The sequence below is a fragment of the Erinaceus europaeus genome, chromosome 8 (genome assembly GCF_950295315.1).
Source record: "Erinaceus europaeus chromosome 8, mEriEur2.1, whole genome shotgun sequence".
Taxonomy (NCBI): Eukaryota; Metazoa; Chordata; class Mammalia; order Eulipotyphla; family Erinaceidae; genus Erinaceus; species Erinaceus europaeus.
The window spans coordinates 71,036,880-71,061,150 of NC_080169.1; the positions used below are offsets into that span (position 1 = coordinate 71,036,880).

A 24,271-nucleotide genomic window follows, 5' to 3' on the forward strand; every position below is an offset into this window, starting at 1 on the left:
CATAGTGAGGTGGGAGCAATGGAGGACCATGTCAGCTGAAGAATGGGAAACATCTGGAAAAGTGATATGATCTTACTTGTGCTTTAGTGAATCATACAGGTTTAGGATTCTATTAGGATAATCCAGAAAAAGGGTGATGATGACCTGAAGATATGTGGTAGCAATTAATAAAATAATAAGTGGGATGGGAAGGGAGGAATTTAAAGGCAAGTTATGCTTCTAGAAGCTTTCTTCTTTTTTTTTTATATGGGCCCCAGATCAGATCAAATCGATGGGGTTTATAGTCAACAATATTTATACACCTTTCCCATATTTGTTTTTTTTTAACTTTTATTTATTTACTTTTAATTTATTTATTGGGGAATTAATGTTTTATATTAGACAGTAAATTCGATAGTTTGTACATGCATAACATTTCCCATATAACAATACAAACCCCCACTAGGTCCTCTGTCATCCTTTTTCGATGACCTGTATTCTCCCCCCCACCCACCCCAGAGTCTTTTACTTTGGTGCAACACGCCAATTCCAGTTCAGGTTCTACTTGTGTTTTCTCTTCTGATCTTGTTTTTCAACTTCTGCTTCTAGAAGCTAAGAAGATGCCACAACCATTCTCATTAATTATTCAAACAGTAAATATCAAGAATTTTTTTTTCTGCCTGTCCTAAAGCGTCTCTGTGGTTTTTAAGTATCTCTTCTTGTTGGCATGTATTGTCTAGAAAATAAGTTTGTTTTCCATTTAGGGTCTCACTGTTATCACATTATGGCAAGTTTATGTCAAAAAATTTTTTGGTTTTTATTTTTTGTTTTCATTAGGAGCATTAATGGATTATAGTAAATATTTGTTGGTACATGTGCAAAACTTCTCAGTTTTCTGAAGAACACTCTCACCCCCAGTCTAGGTCCTTCTCTACCATCATGCACCAGGATCTGAAATCCCCCTTCTCCCCTGCCCCCTGCCCTTAGTCCTTTACTTTGGTGCAATACACCAAACCCAGTACACGTTCTACTTTATGTTTTATCTTTCTGTTGTTATTTCTAAATTTCTGTCCATGAGTGAGATCATCTCATATTCATCCTTCTCTTTCTGGTTTATCTCACTTAACATGATTCCTTAAAGCTTCCTGCAAGAGGAGGTGAACTCATCATTCTTAATAGCTGAGTAGTATTCCATTGTGTATATATACCACAACTTGCTCAGCCACTCATCTGTTGTTGGTTACCTGAGTTGCTTCCAGGTTTTGGCTATTACAAATTGTGCTGCTATGAACATAGCTATACACAAATCTTTCTGGATGAGTGTGGGTGGCTCGTTGGGATACATCCCCACAAGAGGAATTACCAGGTCATAGGGTAGGTCCATTTCTAGCCTTCTGAGGGTTTTCCAGACTGCTCTCCACAGGAGTTGGACCAATTTACTTTCCCATTAGCAATGTAGGAGGGTTCCATTGCCCCCCACAAGCTCTCTAGCATTTACTGTTACTATCCTTTCTGATGCATGATATTTTTACAGGAGGGACATGATGTCTCATTGTTGTCTTTATTTGCATTTTGATGACAATTTGACTTGGAGTTTTTTTTTTTTTTATGTTTGTTGGCCTTTTTGAGCTCTTCTTTGGTGATTATTCTGTTCACATTTTCTTCCAAATTTTGGATAGGGCTATTTGGTATTTTGTATTTGAGTCTGGTGAGCTCTTTATATATTTTGGTTATTAGCCTTTTGTCTGATGTATGACGTGTATAGAGCTCCCATTCTGTAAGGATTCTTTGTTTGAGTGGTGGTTTCTTTTGCTATACAGAAGCTTTTCAATTTGATGTAGTCTCATTGTTTTATTTTCCTTGTAACTAAACTTGTGTCACTGAAGATGCCTATAAAACTTAAGTGGAAAAGAGGTCTGCCAATATTTGAAACAGAACTATGTATTAGCAAAGGACATAAATAAGGTCACCTTAAATTTTCAAAGTACTTTTACTGAGGCCTCAACTTCTGAATAATCAAAATTTTTAAAATTTCATAAATTTTCATTATTTTCCATGTGTTAGCTATTTATTCTTCCTTAACAAACTTAGTTGATTAAAACAACACATATTAACTATCTCACATTTTGCTGGATTAGGGAACCAGACATGGACTGGCTGGGTACCTCTGCTTTAGGGTTGCCTTCATGAGTTTGCAATCTAGGTGCTGTATAAGGCTTGGTAATGTGTTCTCATCTGAAGGCTTAAGTGGAAAAAAGGATATTGTTCAAAGTTTATTGATAGAAGTTAGGTCTTAAGGATTAACTCAACTGAGGCCTGAGTTATTTACTGTTTACTGTCCAGAGGCCACCCTTAATTTCCTGCCCTGTAAACCTCTCCGTGATGTTGCTCTTCAAAGCCAGAAAGAGTTTGCTAGCAAGTGGAATGTCACAATTTCTTGTAATTCAATTAAGAAAGTAATATCCAATCACACTTCTGTTACTATATTTAACCAAAACCAAAGGAAGAGGTTTGTTTACACAAGGCAAAGAATACAATACAAAGAATACAAGAATACGTGTTTATCACCTTTTTCAAATATCATTGACTTATAAATTAGGCACTGTTGTTAGCTACCTGCATGAAACTTCCATGGCAGATAGGGAGAGAAATTTTTTTTAAATCAGTGAAATGTACACTATATCTGATGACTACCACTGAGACAAACCAGAGAATTAGACAAACCAGAGAATGGTAATAATGCTGTTACTGTTGTTTTTGTCCACTTGAAAGCAGGGAGATAATCATTTTAAACACAGAGCCAGAAAGATTTCAGAACCATCCCAATGTATTTATTCCATCTCAGTAGTTTCCTTACCCCCACTCCATAGCACATGCCAATACTTGAGCATTCTAGGCATAAATGAAGAAAAAATATACTACTGTACACAGGAAGCACAACAAAGTGGTTAGAAGCTTGAACTCTTGGAGACTGTGTCTGTGTATAAATCCTAGAACTATGACTGAAGGTAAGATGGCCACCATTTCCTCAACCGTAAAGTAGAGGTAATAATGGAACTTAGCTCATAAGGTTTTCTTGTAGCTTAATACATCTTAGCACACCTAAAATAGTCCTTGCACATAGTTACAAAGATACTAAGATCCTATCAAGAAAATAAAGCAAATTTGATAGTACTTAGGATATTAATAGTAAATAAATAGTTTTAGAAGATGGAATTGCCATGGATTCTGAAGTGCTAAAAGAGAGGAGAAAGATATGCCTGAATATTTATGAAAGTAAATATAGTACAGGCTCTAAAAATCATAAATGCTAGACTTTTTTTTATCATTTCCATCTTTTTTCTTTTTTTTTTTCTGTAATTTGGACATTGTGACAAAGTCTCCCTAGTAACATTCTTTTCCCCCCTTATTTTTTAGTGGGAGATTAATGGTTTACAATAAAGTTGTTGGCACATGGGTATAGTTTCTCATCTCATTAAGACAAGTGTCTGCAAAACACTCTCACTACCAAATTAGGTCCATCATCATATACCAGGACCTGAAATCTTCCCTTCCCCACAACCCTTTTTCTCGCCTATTTCTTCAGGGTTCTTTGCTTTGGTGCAGTACACCACCATTCCAAGTTTTACTTTGTGTTTCCCATATCTGTTCTAGTTTCTTAAATTCTGCCCATATTCATCCTTCTCTTTCTGGTTTATCTCACTTAACAAGATTCCTTCAAACTCGGGAGTCGGTAGGTAGCTCAGCGTGCACAGACTGGTAAGGATCCCGGTTTAAGCCCCCCTCCCACTCCCCACCTGCAAGGGAGTCGCTTCACAGGCGGTGAAGCTGGTCTGCAGGTGTCTATCTTTCTCTCTCCCTCTGTCTTCCCCTCCTCTCTCCATTCCTCTCTGTCCTATTCAACAACAACGACATCAATAATAACAACGATAATAACTACAACAACAATAAAAAAAACTAGGGCAACAAAAGGGAAAATAAATAAAATTAAATTTTAAAAAAAGATTCCTTCAAACTCCATCCAAGATGTGATGAAGAAGGTGACTTCATCATTCTTAATAGCTGAGTAGTATTCCATTGTATTCCACAGCTTTCTTGGCTATTTATCTGTTGTTGGACACTTAGGTTGCTTCCAAGTTTTGGGCTATTACAAATCGTGCTGCTATGAACATAGGTTTACATAGATCTTTTTGGATGAGTTTGTAACCAAAATATACAAAGAGCTCACCAAATTCAGGGAAAAAAAATAAAACATCCAAAAGTGGGAACAGCATATGGACAGAATATTCACCAAAGAATAAATCCAAAGGGCCAAAAGACATGTGAAAAAAATGCTCAAAATTGCAGGTTATCAGAGAAATACAAATAAAGACAACAGTGAGACATTTCCAAAATTTTATGAGTCATTCAGTTATTCCGTATGTGACAGTATTTGTGCAAGGCCCCAGGTCTGCCAAAAAAGATGAAGAGAAATAACAAATATTACACTAAAATGCAAACATACTTTGTATTTTTTAAAAGCATGAACTAAGCATAGTAAGAGATAAATTAGGTAAACTGATTTCTTTTTTCTTTTCTATTTTTTTATTTTACTTTTGTTTTTCACTAGTAACTTAATCATGCTTTATAAGATAATAAGATTTCAAGGGTACATAAATTCCACACTGTACCCACCACCAAAGTGCCTTCCTATTAACCTCTGAAAAATAACCTGGACTTTTCCTAGACTAGCAGTGATAGTAGCAGCTGAGGCCACAACAGCAACAGCAACAGCAACAGCAACCAAACTATTGTCTTTATTGTTGGTCCCTGGCAGCCACTTACTGCTGGACTGGAGGCTCAAATGAAGACAGGATTGGGAGTGGGAGGTGGGGAGAGATGCTATAGCATAATGACTATGCAAAAAACAAAACCCTGGGGCACCAAAAGTCTTAGCTTCAATCCCCAGCACCACCACAAACCAGAGCTGAGCTGTGCTCTGATTTAAAAAGAAAAAAAAAAAAAAGATTCAAGGATTAATGGAGTCTAAACGCAATCACAAGGGTTCAGGGTGATGAAGTAGTAGAGGTAGGAAGTCAAGACAACTCTTTCTCAAAGTTTAGAATCCAGGGTAAGTACAAATAAAAGCTTTAGGGTCATCAAGGTGAAGAGCTTTTTGCTTTCTTTTTAGGGTAAAATAAGTCTAATGAAAAACTAATTTGTTGGCAGAAGGTCTCTAATATAAAAAATAAAATAAAATTTCTAGAAGGATAGGAAAGGGCTGGGAGCAGAAACTCATACATTGGTTTGCTTTATTGGTTTCCTCTCATTTCAGCATTCTTTTAAAGCTTCCCAGGTGATTCTAATAAACAGCCAGGATTGCTCCCCACAGCACCTGATGACTCAGCCAGTTGTACTTCCTGTTGTCTTCCTGTTGATGATCTGCTGTTGCTTGTAGGAAATAACTCCTACCACTCAGCAAGGAGTGATATCTATTCCTTTAAGCCCGATACAGTTTGCTAAACTTGTGCAGAATTTAGCACATCTATAAGGCTTGCTCTACCAGTAGTTTTGTTTTAGTTTAGTTTAGTTTTATTTTGTTTTGTTTTGGCTTTAGCATCTCTTTTTCTTTTAAGAGAGTTGACTCTTCAACCACAGATTTAAGAGTAGTACAGAAAATGGGTATAAGAGAGCTTATTAACCTGAATGTTACTAATTTTCCAGAGTTGAAGAAAGTTCCAAACAACATCCCTCCAAACATTGTTACACTTGACTTGTCGTACAATAAAATCAGCCAGCTTGGACCCAAGGACTTTAAAGATGTTTATAAGCTAAAGAATTTAAACCTCAGAAGCAATGCCATTGAATATATAGATCCTGGTAAGTTCCACAGAATAGCCCTTTAATTGGGTAACAGGTGTTCTTTAATTTTTACCCCCTATGGAAACCTTTATAGAAAATACAATTTAGATTTTAATGCAAATCATAAAATGTTTGAATTTAAATGAGGCATGGTGCCTAATTTAGAACTTGTTTGACACTCAGAAAAATATTTGGTACATGTTGCTTTGTGAAGTATATAATACTCTGTATTACCAAGCAACAGTTATTCAATTAAACAAATAAAAGTATCTTGGAGAATAGGTTTGAAAAATAAAAATATGTTGCTAGTGACCAACAACATGCAATAGTTATTTTCAAAGATAAATTCACATTAGTCATCTTCTTTGGTATTCACTAAGTCCCAATTAGCTTGAGACCTTATTTAACACCTTGTTCAAAGTAAATTTGAAACAAATATACTAAACAGCAAGCTCATAAATTAAGATAAACTATATTTAAACCAAAGCCAGACCTATTTTGTTTAGACAAAATAGGCAAATTCTCTTTTCTCTCCTTCAAATCTCTTCTCCATCTGTAAAAGGGAAAAAAAATGGTAAAAAAAAAAAAAAAAGTGTGGTAAGTTTACTCACCACTGGGTTTAGAAAAATGGAAAATTATTGCACCATTAGTTAAAGTTTTAATACATGTATAGATGTCTTCATGATACTACTTCCATTTGAAAACTCCTATCTATACAAACACTAATTAGCACTAAGTGGCTTCCCTGAGTTTTCCTTCTTCTTTTTTTTTTTTTCTTTATTTTCAGAGAGAGGTAGAGAGAGAAAAGGAGAAACAGAGGGAAAAGAGGGAGAAAAAACATGGTACTGCTCATTATCCATGGCACCCCCCCCCCCCCAGTGTTGCCTATGATGCTTCCAAGACAAGCCAGGGTTGGGCCTAGGACTGCACTCTACTAGATGAGCTATCTCCTGGTCCCTAGTTGGTAATGTTATTTATATAATATTCATGTCATTAAACTTTGAATACAAGTATTTCTTCTGCTTTCCTTGATGATAATTTACTATCACTAGTAGAACTTAACAAGTACAGTCATAGGACATAGAACATGTAGAAATGAAAACTGAGGGGCTACATGGTAGCACAGCTAATAGAATATAAAGATTACCATGCTCAAGTACCCAAGTTCAAGCCCCTGGTCCCCACCTGCAGGGGAGGAGCTTCACAAGTGATGAAGCAGTGCTGCAAATATTTCTCATTGTGTCTCCATCTTTTAATTCTTCTTCCCTCTAAATTTCTTTCTATCTCTATCCCAAAAAGAAAGAAAAGAAACAAGAAAAAAAAATAGTCACTAGGAGCAGTGAATTCACTGTGTAGACACTACCCCAGTGATAACCCTGGTGGAAGAAAGGAAGAGAAATAGAGAAAAAGAAAGGGAGAAAGAAAGAAAAAATGAAGGGAGAAAAGAGGAAAACAGAATGTTGACATACTTTAAGTATTATTAACTTGTATTAGATATACAGAGAAATTGTTAAAACTTTTCCTAATAAAATAGCTACACTAATATACTAGTCTATATATTAGTATAATAAAACTATCTTTAGATTGTAAAGGCAAAAGCAACTTCCATTCTACATTGAATAAGAATACTACAGAACCTCTCTGCTTCCAAAGGAAATAATCATCAATTTAGTGTTCATGTCAGTCTTTGTTAGCCAGTCTACACAAACCAGACTACAGGGCATAGAATCTGGAGGTGGAGACACTATTGTGTTCCATGAAACTAAAGAACTGTAACACAAGTATCCCACAGTGCAGGTTCTTTCTTTATCAGTGTCCAGATGCGTTCTGATACTGTCATCCAAAACCTTAGCTTACCAACTATCTAAAGTACCAATGCACTCAGAGTCCTAGCAATAACCCTGGTAGCAATAAAAAAAACCATGTATATATAAAAAATGAAAATAAAATAATAAAGTATCAATGCAGACAAATTACAGAACTGTCTCTAAAAGAGACTAGGATGTTACCGTTTAGCCAAGATTACATTTATTGAAGTAATGGATAAGAGTGTGATACTATTTTGCATCATACATTTATTTATTTATTTATTTTAGATAGATGCAAAGAGAAAAGGAGAGGGGGAGAGAGAGAGAGGCAGTCTAGCAACATTGTTTCACTGCATGTGAAGTTTTTCCCTGCAGGTGGGGGCCAAGGGCTTGAATCTGGGTCCTTGTGCACTAAAATGTATGTACTCTATCAGGTATGTCATCACCCGGCCCCTCAGTAAGGTTTTAATCATCATAGAACTAGTCACTATAAAGAAAGCTAGGGAAAAGGGAGAAGACAATGCAGAGAGACAGGTAATAATACAAAATGCACTTGTCTTACTTTCGGTGCTGTTTTTCTTTCATCACTAATAAAGTTGTTATCATTGCAAAGATTTCCATTTTCATCCTTAGGACTTCCTGAGGATTTTTTTTTTAATCTTGTTTATCCAATATGTTTTCTTTACTGACACTGGAATGTGAACTCCAAAATGTTACATATAGTTTTTTTTTTAATTAACACGTACTATATTATTTTCTCCTTTCTTAAGTTCAGTCCCAAGAGAGTTTTCTATATTAACAAATACATAGTAAGCATCTAACAAATGCCAATCATTTTTCTTGGCATGTCTTCTAAAACCACAAAGTAACTCTGCACTTAAATAGGTCAAAATAATTTAAAGAAGTTTTAAAATTGAAGGTCTTCTGTACTTCAGGGTGTTTCAGATAAAGCATTGCAAAAGTTGACTTATTTTAATGACATGCTATTAGATACATAAATTCGGTTAGGATCACCAATGTGTTTATAAAAAGTTTATATGCCATTCATAAAATGCCAAAGACTGATGCAGAAAAAAGAGAGACAAGACACCCTAGCAGGAAGGAGTCTTGCCTCCTCTAAGAAACTAACACAACTTCCTCAAATGCCTGAAAACATAATGCTTTAGGTAAAAACAATAACAATTTCAAAACAAATCTAAGAATGTTTAATCTGAAAAGTTAACTTAAAAAAATTTTGTGAGATTGTTAACTCCCAGAATGTTAATAAAAGGAAAAAAAAAGTGATCATTACAAGGTCCTATTTTTTGCTCCTCCATAGTTAACTGTACACCCACCACCCCTCCAAGTCACTAATTGCATCAACATAGAATTCTTTTTAGAGATGAAAGTATGAATTTTTTTCTGAGAACAAATGATATGAAAATAGTTAATTATCTTGACTTGAAAGCGTATCTTCCAAATTCAAAATAAGAATTAAATAAGATTTTGAGATATATCTTGAAACTGTAACAGGAAAAAGAAACAAGATATTTGAAATCAGAATTTTCCTATCCATTCTAAGGTTTCTAGTCAGTGTACATCAACTGAAATAGAAATAAACTACTTTTACATTTCTTTATTGCTGGAAGGAAAAAAGTTTGTGTTGTCTTATTTTGTGTTATGTGCTTGATATTTGTTTTAACTAACTAGCCTCCAACAAAATTAAATGTGTATGTACTCAGAGCTGATAACTACCACAGCTTCCTAAAACATATCCAGATGTTTTCAAAATGTTGATAAAAATATTTTGGTTTGGGAGTCTACTGGAATATAATTCCTTTCCCCCTAAGAAGGGTAAAGGCTGTTAGAAAAGCCATTTTCTAGTGCAAGGACCAGTGTAAGGATCCCGGTTCAAGCCCCTGGCTCCCCACCTGCAGGGGAGTTGCTTCACAGGCGGTGCAGCAGGTCTGCAGCTGTCTCTCTTTCTCTCCCCCTCTGTCTTCCCCTCCTCTCTCCATTTATCTCTGTCCTATCCAACAACGAATGACATCAATAACAACAATAATAACCACAACAAGGCTACCACAAAAAGGGCAACAAAAAGGGGAAAAAATGGCCTCCAGGAGCAGTGGATTCATGGTGCAGGCACCAATCCCCAGCAATAACCCTGGAGGCAAAAAAAAAAAAAAAAGGCATCATTTTCTGAGTTTGCTGATAATATGGAGAGTTATAAAAATCATCAGTAGATGGGAGTCGGGCTGTAGTGCAGCGGGTTAAGCGCAGGTGGCGCAAAGCACAAGGACCGGCATAAGGATCCCGGTTCGAACCCCGGCTCCCCACCTGCAGGGGAGTCGCTTCACAGGCGGTGAAGCAGGTCTGCAGGTGTCTATCTTTCTCTCCCCCTCTCTGTCTTCCCCTCCTCTCTCCATTTCTCTCTGTCCTATCCAACAACGACAACAACAATAAAACAACAAGGGCAACAAAAGGGAATAAATAAATAAAATAAATATTTTTTAAAAAATCATCAGTAGACACATTTCTCACTTTTATGAATTTATATTTGAACTACTTTGCTAACTCATGACTTTTTCATATTGCATTTTCCCAGTCAGTAAATACAGAAAAAAATAAGCATAGGCCATACATACATCTCTTTGAAAGATAACTTAAAACTTTAAAAATAAAAGATATCTTACTCTTAACCCAATCTGTACATTATATTAGGATAAATGAGAACTAGTTCTTAAGTATTAGAATTTGGTAGCACCATTGCCATGCACAATTCATCCTATCTAGAAGTTGAAGTGATCACCAGTGTCACATATCTGGCTTTATTTAGAAGAAACGAAAACAAACTTCTGTCCTTTATGACAATAGATCATTTTATAACTTGAAGTAAGGCTTCTACCCTATCACAGAAATTGTGTGCTATTTCTTGGTGTTTATATTTCACCTCTCTCTCTCTCTCTCTCTCTCTCTGGAACTTCAACATCAGTTTAGGCATTTATGTTTTAATGGTATGGCCCCCAGTTCCTTGAGAAAGATGTGGTTAGATTTACTAAGCTGACAGAGTTGGTCTTCTAAAAGATATGCATAAGTTTCAAAGAGAGGAGAAAATACAAGTTTTCTATAGTAAATGCTCTGAGAAAAAAAGAGAGAGAGAGAAATCTTTTCTATTATTTTCAAGAGAGAGAATTAATTCCCGTGTTAAATTTGTACTTGTTCTTATAACACACCATGCAGTTGTATGTAACCCAACTATTTATTGGTTTATTAAATATCTTTTGTTTCTAGCTGCTTTTCTAGGACTTACACATTTAGAAGAGTTAGATTTATCAAACAACAGTCTGCATAACATTGAGTATGGGGTGTTAGAAGACTTATATATTTTGAAACTGTTTGGGCTCAGAGATAACCCCTGGAGATGTGACTATGACATCCACTACCTCTTCTACTGGTTAAAACACCACTACAATGTCTACCATAATGGCCTGGAATGCAAATTCCCTGAAGAATACAAAGGGTGCTCTGTAGGAAAGTATATTCGGAATTACTTTGAAGAATGCCCCAGAGACAAACTACCAGAGCCTCCTGGCTCCTCAGAAGAATATGAAGAAACAAAAGATGATGTTAACCAGGAAACAAAAGATGATGAAAGAGAAAAAACACACAGTGACCACACAACAAAGAAGCTAGGTGTAAGAGTTATCTTCATAGGATAACTCACAAGAAATTCTCCTGGTTCCTACTTGTTTTGTATTTGTTAGACTGATGTCAGAAAACTGTATGTTTACATTTTGATTAACTGTATTGCCTATTTATGCAGGGTTATCAACCAAAGGAAGGTTTCTTTAATTATTTTTTTTATTATTGTGATGACTATAGTAATTGAATGGATACTTTCATCTTTTTTGGCTGTTTGTAGAACAGCCTTTGGTGACAATTCCACACTGGTAATCTACGGGTCCTAAATGTGTCCTAGTCATGGCATGTCTTGTATAAAAATTTTTACTGCTTTTTGAAAATAATAATAAAAACTTGGTTAAATTTTGCATGTCTTTATTGTTTGTTGACAAGAGCACTGTTCTGTCTTATGGTACCACAAGAGGACTGAACCTGAATCCTCTGAGTCTCAAGCACAAGACTTTGTTGTGTAAACAGATATGCTATTTCCCCAGGTCAGTTTTTTGCTTTTGAATAATTGCTTTTACATTCCTAAACATGATCAAAATGAAAAATACATAAACTTAATAATAATGAAATATCATTCTCTTCCCCACCCCCCTCCCAGTTTTTTCTCCTGTAATCCAGTTTATACGCTGAATAAATTTTCATCTCTGATACCTATGGATTTTAGAATGCACTGGTAAACCCAAATTCTCAATACTTCATTGATTCTTGCAAAAAATTCTCAAGCTACACTTCAAGGAGAGCTTTCATAACAATATAGAAACTAAGGATTATACTGGAGACTTGTCAGAAGATTTGACTCTGAGAAGAAATTATAAATGTGTACATTATAAACCCTAAAGAGATATTAACAAGAGTGGATTTGGAAACAGCTCTGGTTTCTGAACAAAGTTCAGGTTAGGAAGCCAGTTGTCAGTGGGAAGGAACTGAGAGCCCTTCCTGACAAATTAATATGCTAAGGAGCATATAACAAGGAATGAAATAAGAATTTGGGATCAGGATTTTGGATGAAACAAAAACAAATAGCACTATATATGTGAGGTGTGTTACCCAAGTGAAGGTCTATGATTTGGCCTTGTAGCTTGAAACTGGCTCATCTACTGAGATAGCATTTAAAAAAAAAAAAAAAAAAAGGAAATAACTGAAGTCTTCAAATTCATGATCCTATCAGTTTGCACTTCTATAGCCAGTTGTACTCTATATTGGAAAAAAAAGAAAAGAAAGAAAAAAGGAGAGAGAGAGAAAGGAAGGGAGGGAGGAAAGAAGGGAGAAAAATAAATGTATATATGTCCTTAGAAAAACTACATTTTCCTTTTTTAAAAAAAGATTTTTTAATATTTATTTATTTATTCCCTTTTTGTTGCCCTCATTTTCCTTTTTTATACAGATTTCTTTTCCACATTGATTGAATACATTCACATTTCCTATTTTAAAAAGCTTTTTTATTTATTATACATAAAACAAGTTTCATATGAGTCAGAAAGGAGAGAGACAAGTCAGCACATTTCTGGTACTCACATTTCTTATATCAAGGAATTTCTACAAAGTTTAGTAAATGGTCTAATTTAAGAGTTGCGTGAATTCTCAAAGATAGAAGATGGCATATGACAAATAGCATTGATCATCTTTAAGTCCCTACTAGATGCCAGTCTCTGTAGTAGGAATTATACATATTCTGCCTTTAATCCTACTAAATCCTTAAGAGATAATTAATATTATCTGCCTCTCTTAGATAAGGAACCCAAGGCTTAAGAGTTTGGATAAGCAGGATAAAACTATTGAGCTGGCAGATAGCAGAGCCAGGATTCAGATCCATCTAAGCACTTTTTACTGCCTTGCACCAACGCTTTCACAATCAGACCCCATAAGAGGAAATAAGTACCAGGAATATTAAGTCTTTTTCTGCAGAAACACTTGTGAGGGCTGTTGGCAGGGAAGAGTCATAGGTCCATATCAATTAATCTGTACTTACATGTATAGGAAACCAAGAGAATGGAAAATTGTATGAAATACCAGAGCTGATAGTTAAGGAAAATATTCTGGATTGTGTGGTTTTAGCCAATTTGCTCTTTTGATCAGTGATTTGGATTAAGAATAAAGACTTAGAGACACTATTTTCCAATGCAAATCATTGCATTATTCACTATGAGGTAATGAAGGCAGTTATTAAGTTAAAAGTGTTGCCAGGCAATAAATTCACTTATTGTTCACATGCTCTTATAGTGGAAGATTTGATAGCAGATATAGGGTGGGTGGGATTTCACTAAGAACCATACAGTGGAGACATGAGGGTTTGGGAAAGAAATAAGATTATATGTCATTCAGAGAAAGAGCCCAATTTACTCTTTGGCTTAATTTTTGGAGGCTAGTTGAGTATTTTATTTGTTGATTTTTATATTTAGTATTATCCCTCAAGACTCATTTAGAAATAAAGCTCTGGAACATATTACATAATAAATTGATTCGGATGATTCTAAAGCAAGTCAATTGGAATTACTAATATTTTCTGGGGTCAAAATTGAAGTACATTTTTAAAAGCTTGAAATTTGTTCCTTCTCTGTACTAGAGTTCTTTTTTTTTTTCCAGGGATGCATAGTTGATCAATGATATAATGAAAATTTAGGCACTTCATCTTCTGCCAATTTCTTGACAGAAATAATAACTTGACAGTATAATAATTTTCATTTGGGCCTTCTATTTAACAGTTGAAACTCAGAGATTAAAAATAAATAGATTTTGGGTTGGGGAGATAGTATAGTGGTTATGCGAAAGACTCTCATGCTTGAAGCTCTGAGGTCTCAGGTTCAGTCCCCAGCACCACCATAAACCAGAGCTGAACAGTGCTCTGGTCTCTCTCTTCTTCTCTGCCTCTCTCTCTGCATCTCCTTAAAAAAGAAAAAGTAGATTTTTTTTTTATGGTACTCTAAAGATACTATCCTGGAGCCAGGTGGTGGCACACCTGGTTGAGTGCATGCATTATAGTTCACAAGGACCCAGGTTCAAGTCCCTGGTCCCCACCTGCAGGGGGAAAGTTTTGCAAGTGGTGAAGTAATATTGCAGGTGTCTTTCTGCCTTTTTATCACCCCCTTCCCTCTTGATTTCTGGCTGTTTCTATCAAACAAAATAAATATAATAAGAAATTAAAGATACCATCCTATAAGCTATATATTAGAATATATGTATGTTTAAATAACATTTAAGTATTTTACTATAGTAGGATCTTCTTTAGAACTTTCCTTCTAGTTCTAAGATTTTCTGATTTTTTTTCCCCTGAATTAAATAAGCGTTATTGCAGGCTGAGGTCTCCTGAGTCCTATGCCTAAATTTGATATGACCTAATGCCTGGTTATTTGGGGAAGTGGTTAACATGATGCTATTCAAAGTTTTCATTTATTAACCATTCCCTCCTCTGGAACTTAGAATGTGATTAGACTAATGTCTATTTCTGGGAAATCTGTACAAGTCTCCTGTTCTGACAAATAGAAGCAATTCACTAATAAGAACTGACTTGCCTAAAGTCTGTGAAACATGGAGGTTTCTTTCTGCAAAGAGGGGCCAGAGGGAGTAGATGTAATATTGTGAATAATAAAAAATAAAAATAAAATAAAATAAACATAAAAATGTAACCCTAGCTTTTTCTGAATTGCTTTCATGTTGCCAAATACGAATAGATGGAGAAAAACTACACAGTGAAGTTGGGCTTCTCATCTTCGATCTATATTTTATCCAGGGCCTGAAACCCTATGGCTGAATTTAGAAATTACTGTGTTCCCTTGCCAAACGTCTGTAAAGTGTCTTAACATAACCTCTGCACACTTAACTGTCACAATACTGTAACAAGCTCTTCCCTTCCCTGTCCTCCTCTGACTTTTAAATAGTGAAAGACAATATTTTACAGTGAATTTTCTGCTAAGGATGAAAAGTAAACTCTTACGATTTATCCATCTGATAGCCCAAAAGATTTATTTTCAGTCTAATAATCAGAAAGCCACACTGCTTGCCAGAAATGTGTGTAATTCTAGACATACTGGGAGATCAACTGACCTTACTTGGAGATGGAAACAAAAGCTGGAATAGCTAAGAGTGTATTTTACATCTGTGATACACTCAAGTTTATTGGAACAAAAACTGTATTAAACAATTTTTGGCAAATTTAAAACATCACAAAGGTAAGATAAGCATTACCTTTTTTTCTTTAAAAAACTAAGGTTTACTCAAATCTACATGTATAATTGTTTCTATGATAAAGACTGAGAATTACACTACCAAACATTAAATATTCATCTAATTTCATGAGAGAAAGAAACACTCAGAGAGTACACTCATCTATGGTTTATGGCAATGTTGAGGACTGAACCTTGGACCTCTGGAACCTTGGTCATAAAAGTCAGGTGTGCTACCAATGTTTATTTCCCTGGCCAAACATAATTATTATTTTTTGTTTGTTTCTTTTATTTTTTTTTTCAATATGGGAGTGTTTGTCAATTGTACCATTTTAAACAAACTCACCCTCATCAACTAGATGGTTTTGTGGCATACTAGGAAGCCCTTATGATTTAATATTTTCTTTTTTATTGGGGGATTAATGGTTTATAATAAATGCAATTGTTAGTACATGTATAACATTTCTCAGTTCTTTATTTTCTTCTTTCTTTCTTTCTTTTTCTTTTATTAGAAGTATAGTTTCTTACCTCTCCAGTCATCTAGGGTCTGTGTCCCCGCCCCCACCCTCATCCCCTTAGATAAACACTATAGTTCTCCCAGTCTTAGATATGAGTTGACTTTTTTTTTTCTTTTCCACATTCATATGTTTGTTTCTCTATAGTCAACATCTGAGTAAAACTATTTGGTAGTTGTCCTTTACTTCCTTACTTCACTAAGCATAATCTTCTCCAATTCCATCCATTTTTTTTTCCAAAGGACACAATATGATTTTATTTAGTTGAGTAATACTCCAGTGAGTATATGCCCCATTACTTTTTTATCCAGTCATCTGTTGAAGGACATTATGAATGTTTCCAAATTTTGGCTATTGTGAAAAATACCACTATACATCTCTTCAAATCAGTATGATGTCTTTCGGGTAATTTCTGTATCACAAGGTATTTCCATGTCTATTTGTTTAAGGATTCTCCAGACTGTTCTCCTAATGGCTGCATCAGTTTGCATTCACACCAGCAGTGTAGTAAAGTTCCTCTCTCCACATCCTCTCCAATACTTATCTTCTCTTGTTTTTTTGGTGAAGGCCATTTTCACAAAAGTGAGGTGGTGGGGGATTCCAGAAGATGGCGGAATGAGAAGCTGCTAGTGGCTTGAGCTGTGACCACATCTACTGAAAACGGTAGGATTTTTTTTTGCCTTTAGTAGGCCAGTCAAGAAAGGGTCCTAGTGGTGACACCAAGGAGGTCACTATAACTTAATTTGGGTTAGAAAATAGAGTAAAAAGAAAGGGGAAAAGAAATTTTCTTTTAAATTATTATTCCAGAAGCATACCTCCTTCCCTCTCCCCCCCCCCCATAACCAGTCCCTGGGGGCCAGAGATCTGCTACTAGCAGGCTCCCCTGCTGAGCTTCTTTCTTTACCAAAATTCCTATCCCACCAGGGGGTGTCATTCATTCTAATTCTATTCCCTTCTGAAACCTTTGGCCTTTTTTCTTTCTAAGTAGCCAATCAGCTGCCTCTGCTCAGGGGGCCTGAGGCAATCTGGAGCCATCCAAGCTGAAGACAGGACAGGTTTTTTACTCTGATATAATTTATTATCAATACAAGATAAACGCATACCCCTTTCCCCCTCTCCTTCAGGTTGACCAAAATTAACTCTTAGTGTATTTTCCATTGCTAGGGGACTGGGTGTGTTATTCACTGCTAAAATAACTTGTTTCACTTTTCCTACCTCCCCCACCCATTCTCTCCCTCCCCCTGCATAGCTAACTAAATAATAATAAATAAATAACTCTTTGCTTTCACTGCTCTTCTATTACTGTTCTTTTTCTTACCTTTTTCTTTTTTCGCTCTCTCTTTTTTTCTTCTTTTTCTCATTCTTGTCATCCTTCCATCCTCCTTCAGCTTTCTGAATTGACTGGTACACATTTGGGAATTATTTTGGGGAAGAAATCTGACTCAGAGTGGACTCTCTCTGCATGTATCTCTGCTCTACTTCCCTTTCTCCTTTAGCTACCCCTAGAATATACAGTGGATGGTAGATTTGCATAACTGTCTATTCCTGCTATTCTTGTCTAGTCCTGAGGGTTTTTGTTTTTTCTTTCTTAACAATCAGCTGCCTCTGCTCAGGAGGCTTCAGGCAATCTGGGACAGGTTTCTTACCCTGCTATATTTTATTATTAATATTATATAAAGGTGTATCTCTTACCCCCCCTCCTTTAGGTTGACCAGAATTAACTCTTAGGGTATCTTTCATTGCTAGGGGACTGGGCATCTTATCCATTGTGAGAGGAACTTGTCTCACTACTCCTACCTCCTCTACAGTGTCTCCCCTTCTCCCTCCTCCTAGCTAATTAAAAAAATAAAATAAAAAATAAATTAATCAATTAAAAAACTTTCCTTTCACTACTTTTTATTACAGCTCTTTTTCTTATCTTTTTTCTTTTCTTTCTCTTGTTTCTCTTTTTTTTTATCTTGTCTTCCATTTCTTCCTTCCTTCTTCTTTGCCTTTCTGAATTCACTGATATTCATTTGTGAATTATTTTGGGGAAGAAATCTGATTCAGAGTGGACTCTCTACGTGTGTATCTCTGCTCTACTTCCCTTTCTCCTCTTGCTACCCCTAGAATACACAGTGGATAGTAGATTTGCATAATTGTCTATTCTTGCTATCCCTTCATTCCTTTCTCTTTCTTTCTTCACTTGGACTTGGTTGCTATTTTTTCATGGACTGGAGACATTCTTTGGCTAACTGGCAGTGATTAACCTGCTTCAATCCTTGCTTCAGTTGCTATTGTAATTCCTGAGGTTGGTGATTGCATTTATCATAAACGTATTTAGTACAGTGTTGCTTGTACTCAAAAAACAACAACTGAGGAACAACAGAGCATAAAAAAAAGAAACACATAAATCAAAAAAATGGGTAGATAAAAAACAAATAAAACTGCTACTCCAATGAATGAAGACAAGAGCCCAGAAGAAACTCCGAATCAGCCAGAAGTAACCATAGATAAGAAAAGTATGCAAGCAATAATAAACTTATTAATCACAGAAATGAAAACAACATTGGAGGAAAGGAATGGCAGTATTAGGGAAACAACAGTTGAGACCCCCAAGGAAAATAATGATTATCTTGAGGCAATTAGAGAACTGAAAGCTGAAAGAGCTGAACTGAGGAAAGAAGCTGAGAGAAGGGAAAGCAGACTAACAGAAGCAGAAAACAGAATTAGTCAGGCAGAGGACAAATTAGAGAAAACTAAGAAATAGGTGAAAGAGCTCAAAAAGAGATTGAGAGACACTGAAAACAACAACAGACACAAATGGGATGATCTCAAAAGAAGTAATATTCGTATAATTGGCATACCAGAGGAAGAAAGAGAGGAAGAGGAAGGAAACATTCTAGAGGAAATTGTAGAAGAAAACTTCCCAGACCTGAATAACAGAAAGGACATCAAGATTCAAGAGGCCCAGAGAGTTCCAAACAGAATCAACCCAGACCTGAAGACACCAAGACACATCATAGTCACAATGAGAAGAAGTAAGGATAAAGAAAGGATCCTACAGGCTGCAAGAGAGAAACAAAAAGGCACATAGAGGGGAAAACCCATAAGACTATCAGCAGACTTCTCCACTCAAACTCTAAAAGCCAGAAGAGAATGGCAAGATATCTACTGAGCCCTGAATGAAAAAGGGTTTCAACCAAGGATAATATATCCTGCTTTCAACCAAGGATAATATATACTTTCATTCAAACTAGATGGAGGGATAGGGCCATTGTCATCAAAACTGCTTGGTACTGGAACATGAACAGACACACTGATCAGTGGAATAGAATTGAGAGCCCAGAAATGAGGCCCCACACGTATGGACATCTAATCTTTGACAAAGGGGCCCAGACTATTATATGGGGAAAGCAGAGTCTCTTCAACAAATGGTGTTGGAAACAATGGGTTGAAACATGCAGAAGAATGAAGCTGAATCACTGTATTTCACCAAATACAAAAGTAAATTCCAAGTGGATCAAGGACTTGGATGTTAGACCAGAAACTATCAGATACTTAGAGGAAAATATTGGAAGAACTTTTTTCCGCATAAATTTTAAAGACATTTTCAAGGAAACGAATCCAATTACAAGGAAGACTAAGGCAAGTATAAACCTATGGGACTACATCAAATTAAAAAGCTTCTTCACAGCAAAAGAAACCACTACCCAAATCAAGAGACCCCTCACAGAATGGGAGAAGATCTTTACATGCCATACATCAGATAAGAGTTTAATAACCAACATATATAAAGAGCTTGCCAGACTCAACAACAAGACAACAAATAACCCCATCCAAAAATGGGGGGAGGACTTGGACAGAATATTCACCACAGAAGAGATCCAAAAGGCCGAGAAACACATGAAAAAATGCTCTAAGTCTCTGACTGTCAGAGAAATGCAAATCAAGACAACAATGAGATATCACTTCACTCCTGTGAGAATGTCACACATCAGAAAAGGTAACAGCAGCAAATGCTGGAAAGGGTGTGGGGTCAAAGGAACCCTCCTGCACTGCTGGTGGGAATGTCAATTGGTCCAACCTCTGTGAAGAACAGTCTGGAGAACTCTCAGAAGGCTAGAAATGGACCTACCCTATGACCCTGCAATTCCCCTCCTGGGGATATATCCTAACGAACCCAACACATCCATCCAAAAAGATCTGTGTACACATATGTTCTTGGCAGCACAATTTGTAATAGCCAAAACCTGGAAGCAACCCAGGTGTCCAACAACAGATGAGTGGCTGAGCAAGTTGTGGTATATATACACAATGGAATACTACTCAGCTGTAAAAAATGGTGACTTCACCGTTTTCAGCCGATCTTGGATGGACCTTGAAAAAATCATGTTGAGTGAAATAAGTCAGAAACAGAAGGATGAATACGGGATGATCTCACTCTCAGGCCGAAGTTGAAAAACAAGATTAGAAAAGAAAACACAAGTCGAACCTGAAATGGAATTGGAGTATTACACCAAAGTAAAAGACTCTGGGGTGGGTGGGTGGTTGGGGAGAATACAGGTCCATGAAAAATGATTAATGAAATAGTGGGGGTTGTATTGTTAAATGGGAATCTGGGGAATGTTATGCATGTAAAAAAAAAAAAAAAGAAGAAGTAGAAACGCAAAGCAGAAATTGACTGAGTTTGGAGTATGGCACCAAAGTAAGAAAGCAGAAGTATACTAGAGTTTGCAGTGAGTACCTCCCTAATACTTCCTCTCCACTTTTCCAAGCTTTGGGTCCATGATTGCTCAACAATTTGTTTGGCTTTGTATGTTAACTCTCTTTTCAGTCACCAGGTTCCAGGTGTCATCAGGATGCCGGCCAGACTTCCCTGGATTGAAGACCCCACCAATGTGTCCTGGAGCTCAGCTTCCCCAGAGACCCACCCTACTAGGGAAAGAGAGGCAGACTGGGAGTATGGACCGACCAGTCAACGCCCATGTTCAGCGGGGAAGCAATTACAGAAGCCAGACCTTCTACCTTCTGCAACCATCAATGACCCTGGGTCCATGCTCCCAGAGGGATAGAGAATGGGAAAGCTTTTGAGGGAGGGGGTGGGATAGGGAGATTGGGCGGTGGGAATTGTGTGGAGTTGTACCCCTCCTACCCTATGGTTTTGTTAATTAATCCTTTCTTAAATAAAAATAAAATTAAAAAAAAAAAACTAGATGGAGGGATAAAAACCTTCTTAGACAAACAACAGTTAAAGGAGGCAACCATCACCAAACCGGCCCTGAAAGAGGTTCTAAAAGACCACTTATAAACAAGAAAAACACTATAATACTTGCAATATATCAGAGCAAACAAAAATTTGTTGAACAATGGCACTACAATACATTAAATCCATAATATCAATAAATGTCAATGGCTTAAACTTACCCATCAAAAGGCGCAGAGTGAGGGGATGGACCAGAAAAAATAACCCAACCATATGCTGCTTGCAAGAATCCCATCTGACACAACAAGATAAACATAGATTTAAAGTAAAAGAATGGAAAACAATCATACAGGCTAACGGAACACAAAAAAAGGCAGGAACAGCCATTCTCATCTCAGACACAATAGATTTTAAATTACATAAAGTAATAAAAGATAGGAAAGGACATTACATAATTATTGGAGGATCAATCAGCCAAGAAGACTTAACAATTATTAACATCTATGCACCCAATGAGGGACCATCTAAATACATCAAGCACCTACTGAAAGAATTTCAAAAATACATCATAGTAATACAATAATAGTGGGAGACTTCAATACCCCACTCTCACACTTAGACAGATCAACAAAGCAGAGAATCAACAAAAATACAAGAGAATTAAATGAAGAGATCGACAGACTAGACCTCTTGGACATTTTCAGAGTACTTCACCCCAAAAAACTGGAATACACCTTCTTTTCAAATCCACATAACACATACTCAAGGATAGACCACATGTTATGCCACAAAGACAGGATCAATAAATTCAAGAGCATTGAAATCATCGCAAGTATCTTTTCAGACCACAGTGGAGTAAAACTAACATTTAACAACAAACAGAAAATTATTAAAAGTCACAGAATTTGGAAACTAAACAACATGCTCCTTAAGAACCACTGGGTCAGAGACTCACTCAAGCAGGAAATTCAAATGTTCCTGGAAACAAATGAAAATGAAGACACAACCTATCAAAATATTTGGGACACAGCTAAAGCAGTATTGAGAGGGAAACTTATAGCCATACAACCACATATTAAACAACAAGAAAAAGCTCAAATGAACAACCTTACTGCACACCTCAAAGACTTAGAGGAAGAGGAACAAAGGAACCCTAAAGCAACCAGAAGGACAGAAATTACTAAAATTAGAGGAGAAATAAACAACAATAAAAAATAAGATACAAAACATCAATGAAGCCAAATGACCATACAATGACCATACAAAAGATCAGTGAAGCAAAATGTTGGTTCTTTGAAAGATTAAACAAAATTGACAAACCCCTAGCCAGAATCACCAAACAAAAAAAGAGAGAAGACTCAAATTAATAGAATTGTAAACGATGGAGGAGATATCACAACTGACACCACAGAAATCCAGAGAATCATGCGAAACTTCTATGAAGAACTATACGCCACCAAGCTAGAGAATCTAGAAGAAATGCAACAATTCCTAGAAACATATGCACTTCCAAAACTGAACCAAGAAGAATTACAAAACCTAAATGCACCAATCACAGACAAAGAAATTGAAACCGTTATTAAGAATCTACCCAACAACAAAAGTCCTGGACCAGATGGCTTCACAAATGAATTCTACAAAACTTACAGGAAACAGTTAGTACCCATACTTCTTAAGATTCTCCATAAGACTGAAGAAATAGGAATACTCCCTTCAACCTTCTATGAAGCCAACATCACCCTGATACCAAAAGCTGATAGGGACAGAACAAAAAAGGAAAACTACAGACCAATATCTCCGATGAACATAGATGCCAAAATATTAAACAAGATCTTGGCCAACGAGATACAACAACACATCAAAAAATTGTTCATCACAACCAAGTGGGAGTCATCCCAGGAATGCAAGGCTGGTTCAACATCTGTAAGTCAATTAATGTCATTCATCACATCAATAAAAGCAAAGCCAAAAACCACATGATTATCTCAATAGATGCAGAGAAAGCCTTTGACAAAATCCAACACCCATTCATGCTCAAAACTCTACAAAAAAAAATGGGAATAGATGCGAAATTCCTCAAGATACTGGAATCTATAAATAGCAAAACTACAGCCAACATCATACTCAAGGGACAGAATCTGAAAGCATTCCCCCTCAGATCGGGGACTAGACAGGGCTGTCCATTGTCACCATTATTCTTCAACATAGTAGTGGAAGTTCTTGCCATAGCAGTCAGGCAAGAGAAAGAAATCAAAGGAATACAGATAGGAAGGGAAGAAGTCAAGCTCTCACTATTTGCAGATGATATGATAGTATACATAGAAAAACCTAAAGAATCCAGCAGAAAACTACTGGAAGTTATTAGGCAATATAGCAAGGTGTCAGGCTACAAAATCAATGTACAAAAATCAGTGGCATTTCTCTATACAAACACTAAATCTGAAGAAGACATCCAGAAATCACTCCCATTTACTGTTTCAGCAAAATCAATAAAATACCTAGGAATAAAGTTGACCAAAGAAGTGAAAGACTTGTATACTGAAAACTATAAGCCACTACACAAGGAAATAGAAACTGATACCAAGAAATGGAAAGATATCCCATGCTCATAGCTTGGAAGAATAAATATCATCAAAATGAATATTCTCCTCAGAGCCATTTACAAATTTAATGCAATACCCATCAAAGTTCCACCAAGCTTCTTTAAGAGAATGGAACAAATACTACAATCATTTATCTGGAACCTGAAAACACCTAGAATTGCCAAAACCATCTTGAGGAAAAGAAACAGAAATGGAGGCATCACACTCCCAGACCTCAAACTTTATTATAAAGCCATCATCATCATCATCAAAACAGCATGGTACTGGAACAAAAATAGGCACACAGACCAGTGGAACAGAATTGAAAGCCCAGAAATAAATCCCCACACCTATGGACATCTAATCTTTGATAAGGGGGCCCAAAGGATTAAATGGAAGAAGGAGGCTCTCTTCAACAAATGGTGCTGGGAAAACTGCATTGTAACATGCAGAAGAATGAAATTGAACCACTTTATCTCACCAGAAACAAAAATCAACTCCAAATGGATCAAAGACCTGGATGTTAGAC

General features: G+C 36.3%; 2 protein-coding genes across 6 annotated transcripts in view; one reads left to right on the forward strand and one right to left on the reverse strand.

The window, feature by feature from the left end:
* The window catches only part of LRRC17 (leucine rich repeat containing 17), a 45,888-nt gene extending 34,230 nt beyond the window's left edge, over window positions 1-11,658 (forward strand). The window contains exons 3-4 of one of the 2 annotated variants that reach the window (XM_007530806.2): window positions 5,683-5,838; window positions 10,902-11,658. In XM_007530806.2, coding sequence (XP_007530868.1) covers window positions 5,683-5,838; window positions 10,902-11,329 — 584 coding nt within the window. In that variant the 3' untranslated portion in view covers window positions 11,330-11,658. The remainder of the gene's footprint in view (window positions 1-5,682; window positions 5,839-10,901) is intronic. The other variant, XM_060196363.1, reaches the window with a different exon arrangement.
* FBXL13 (F-box and leucine rich repeat protein 13) overlaps window positions 1-24,271 on the reverse strand; it is a 329,012-nt gene that overhangs the window by 148,074 nt on the left and 156,667 nt on the right. The gene's annotated exons all lie outside the window — the stretch shown is intronic.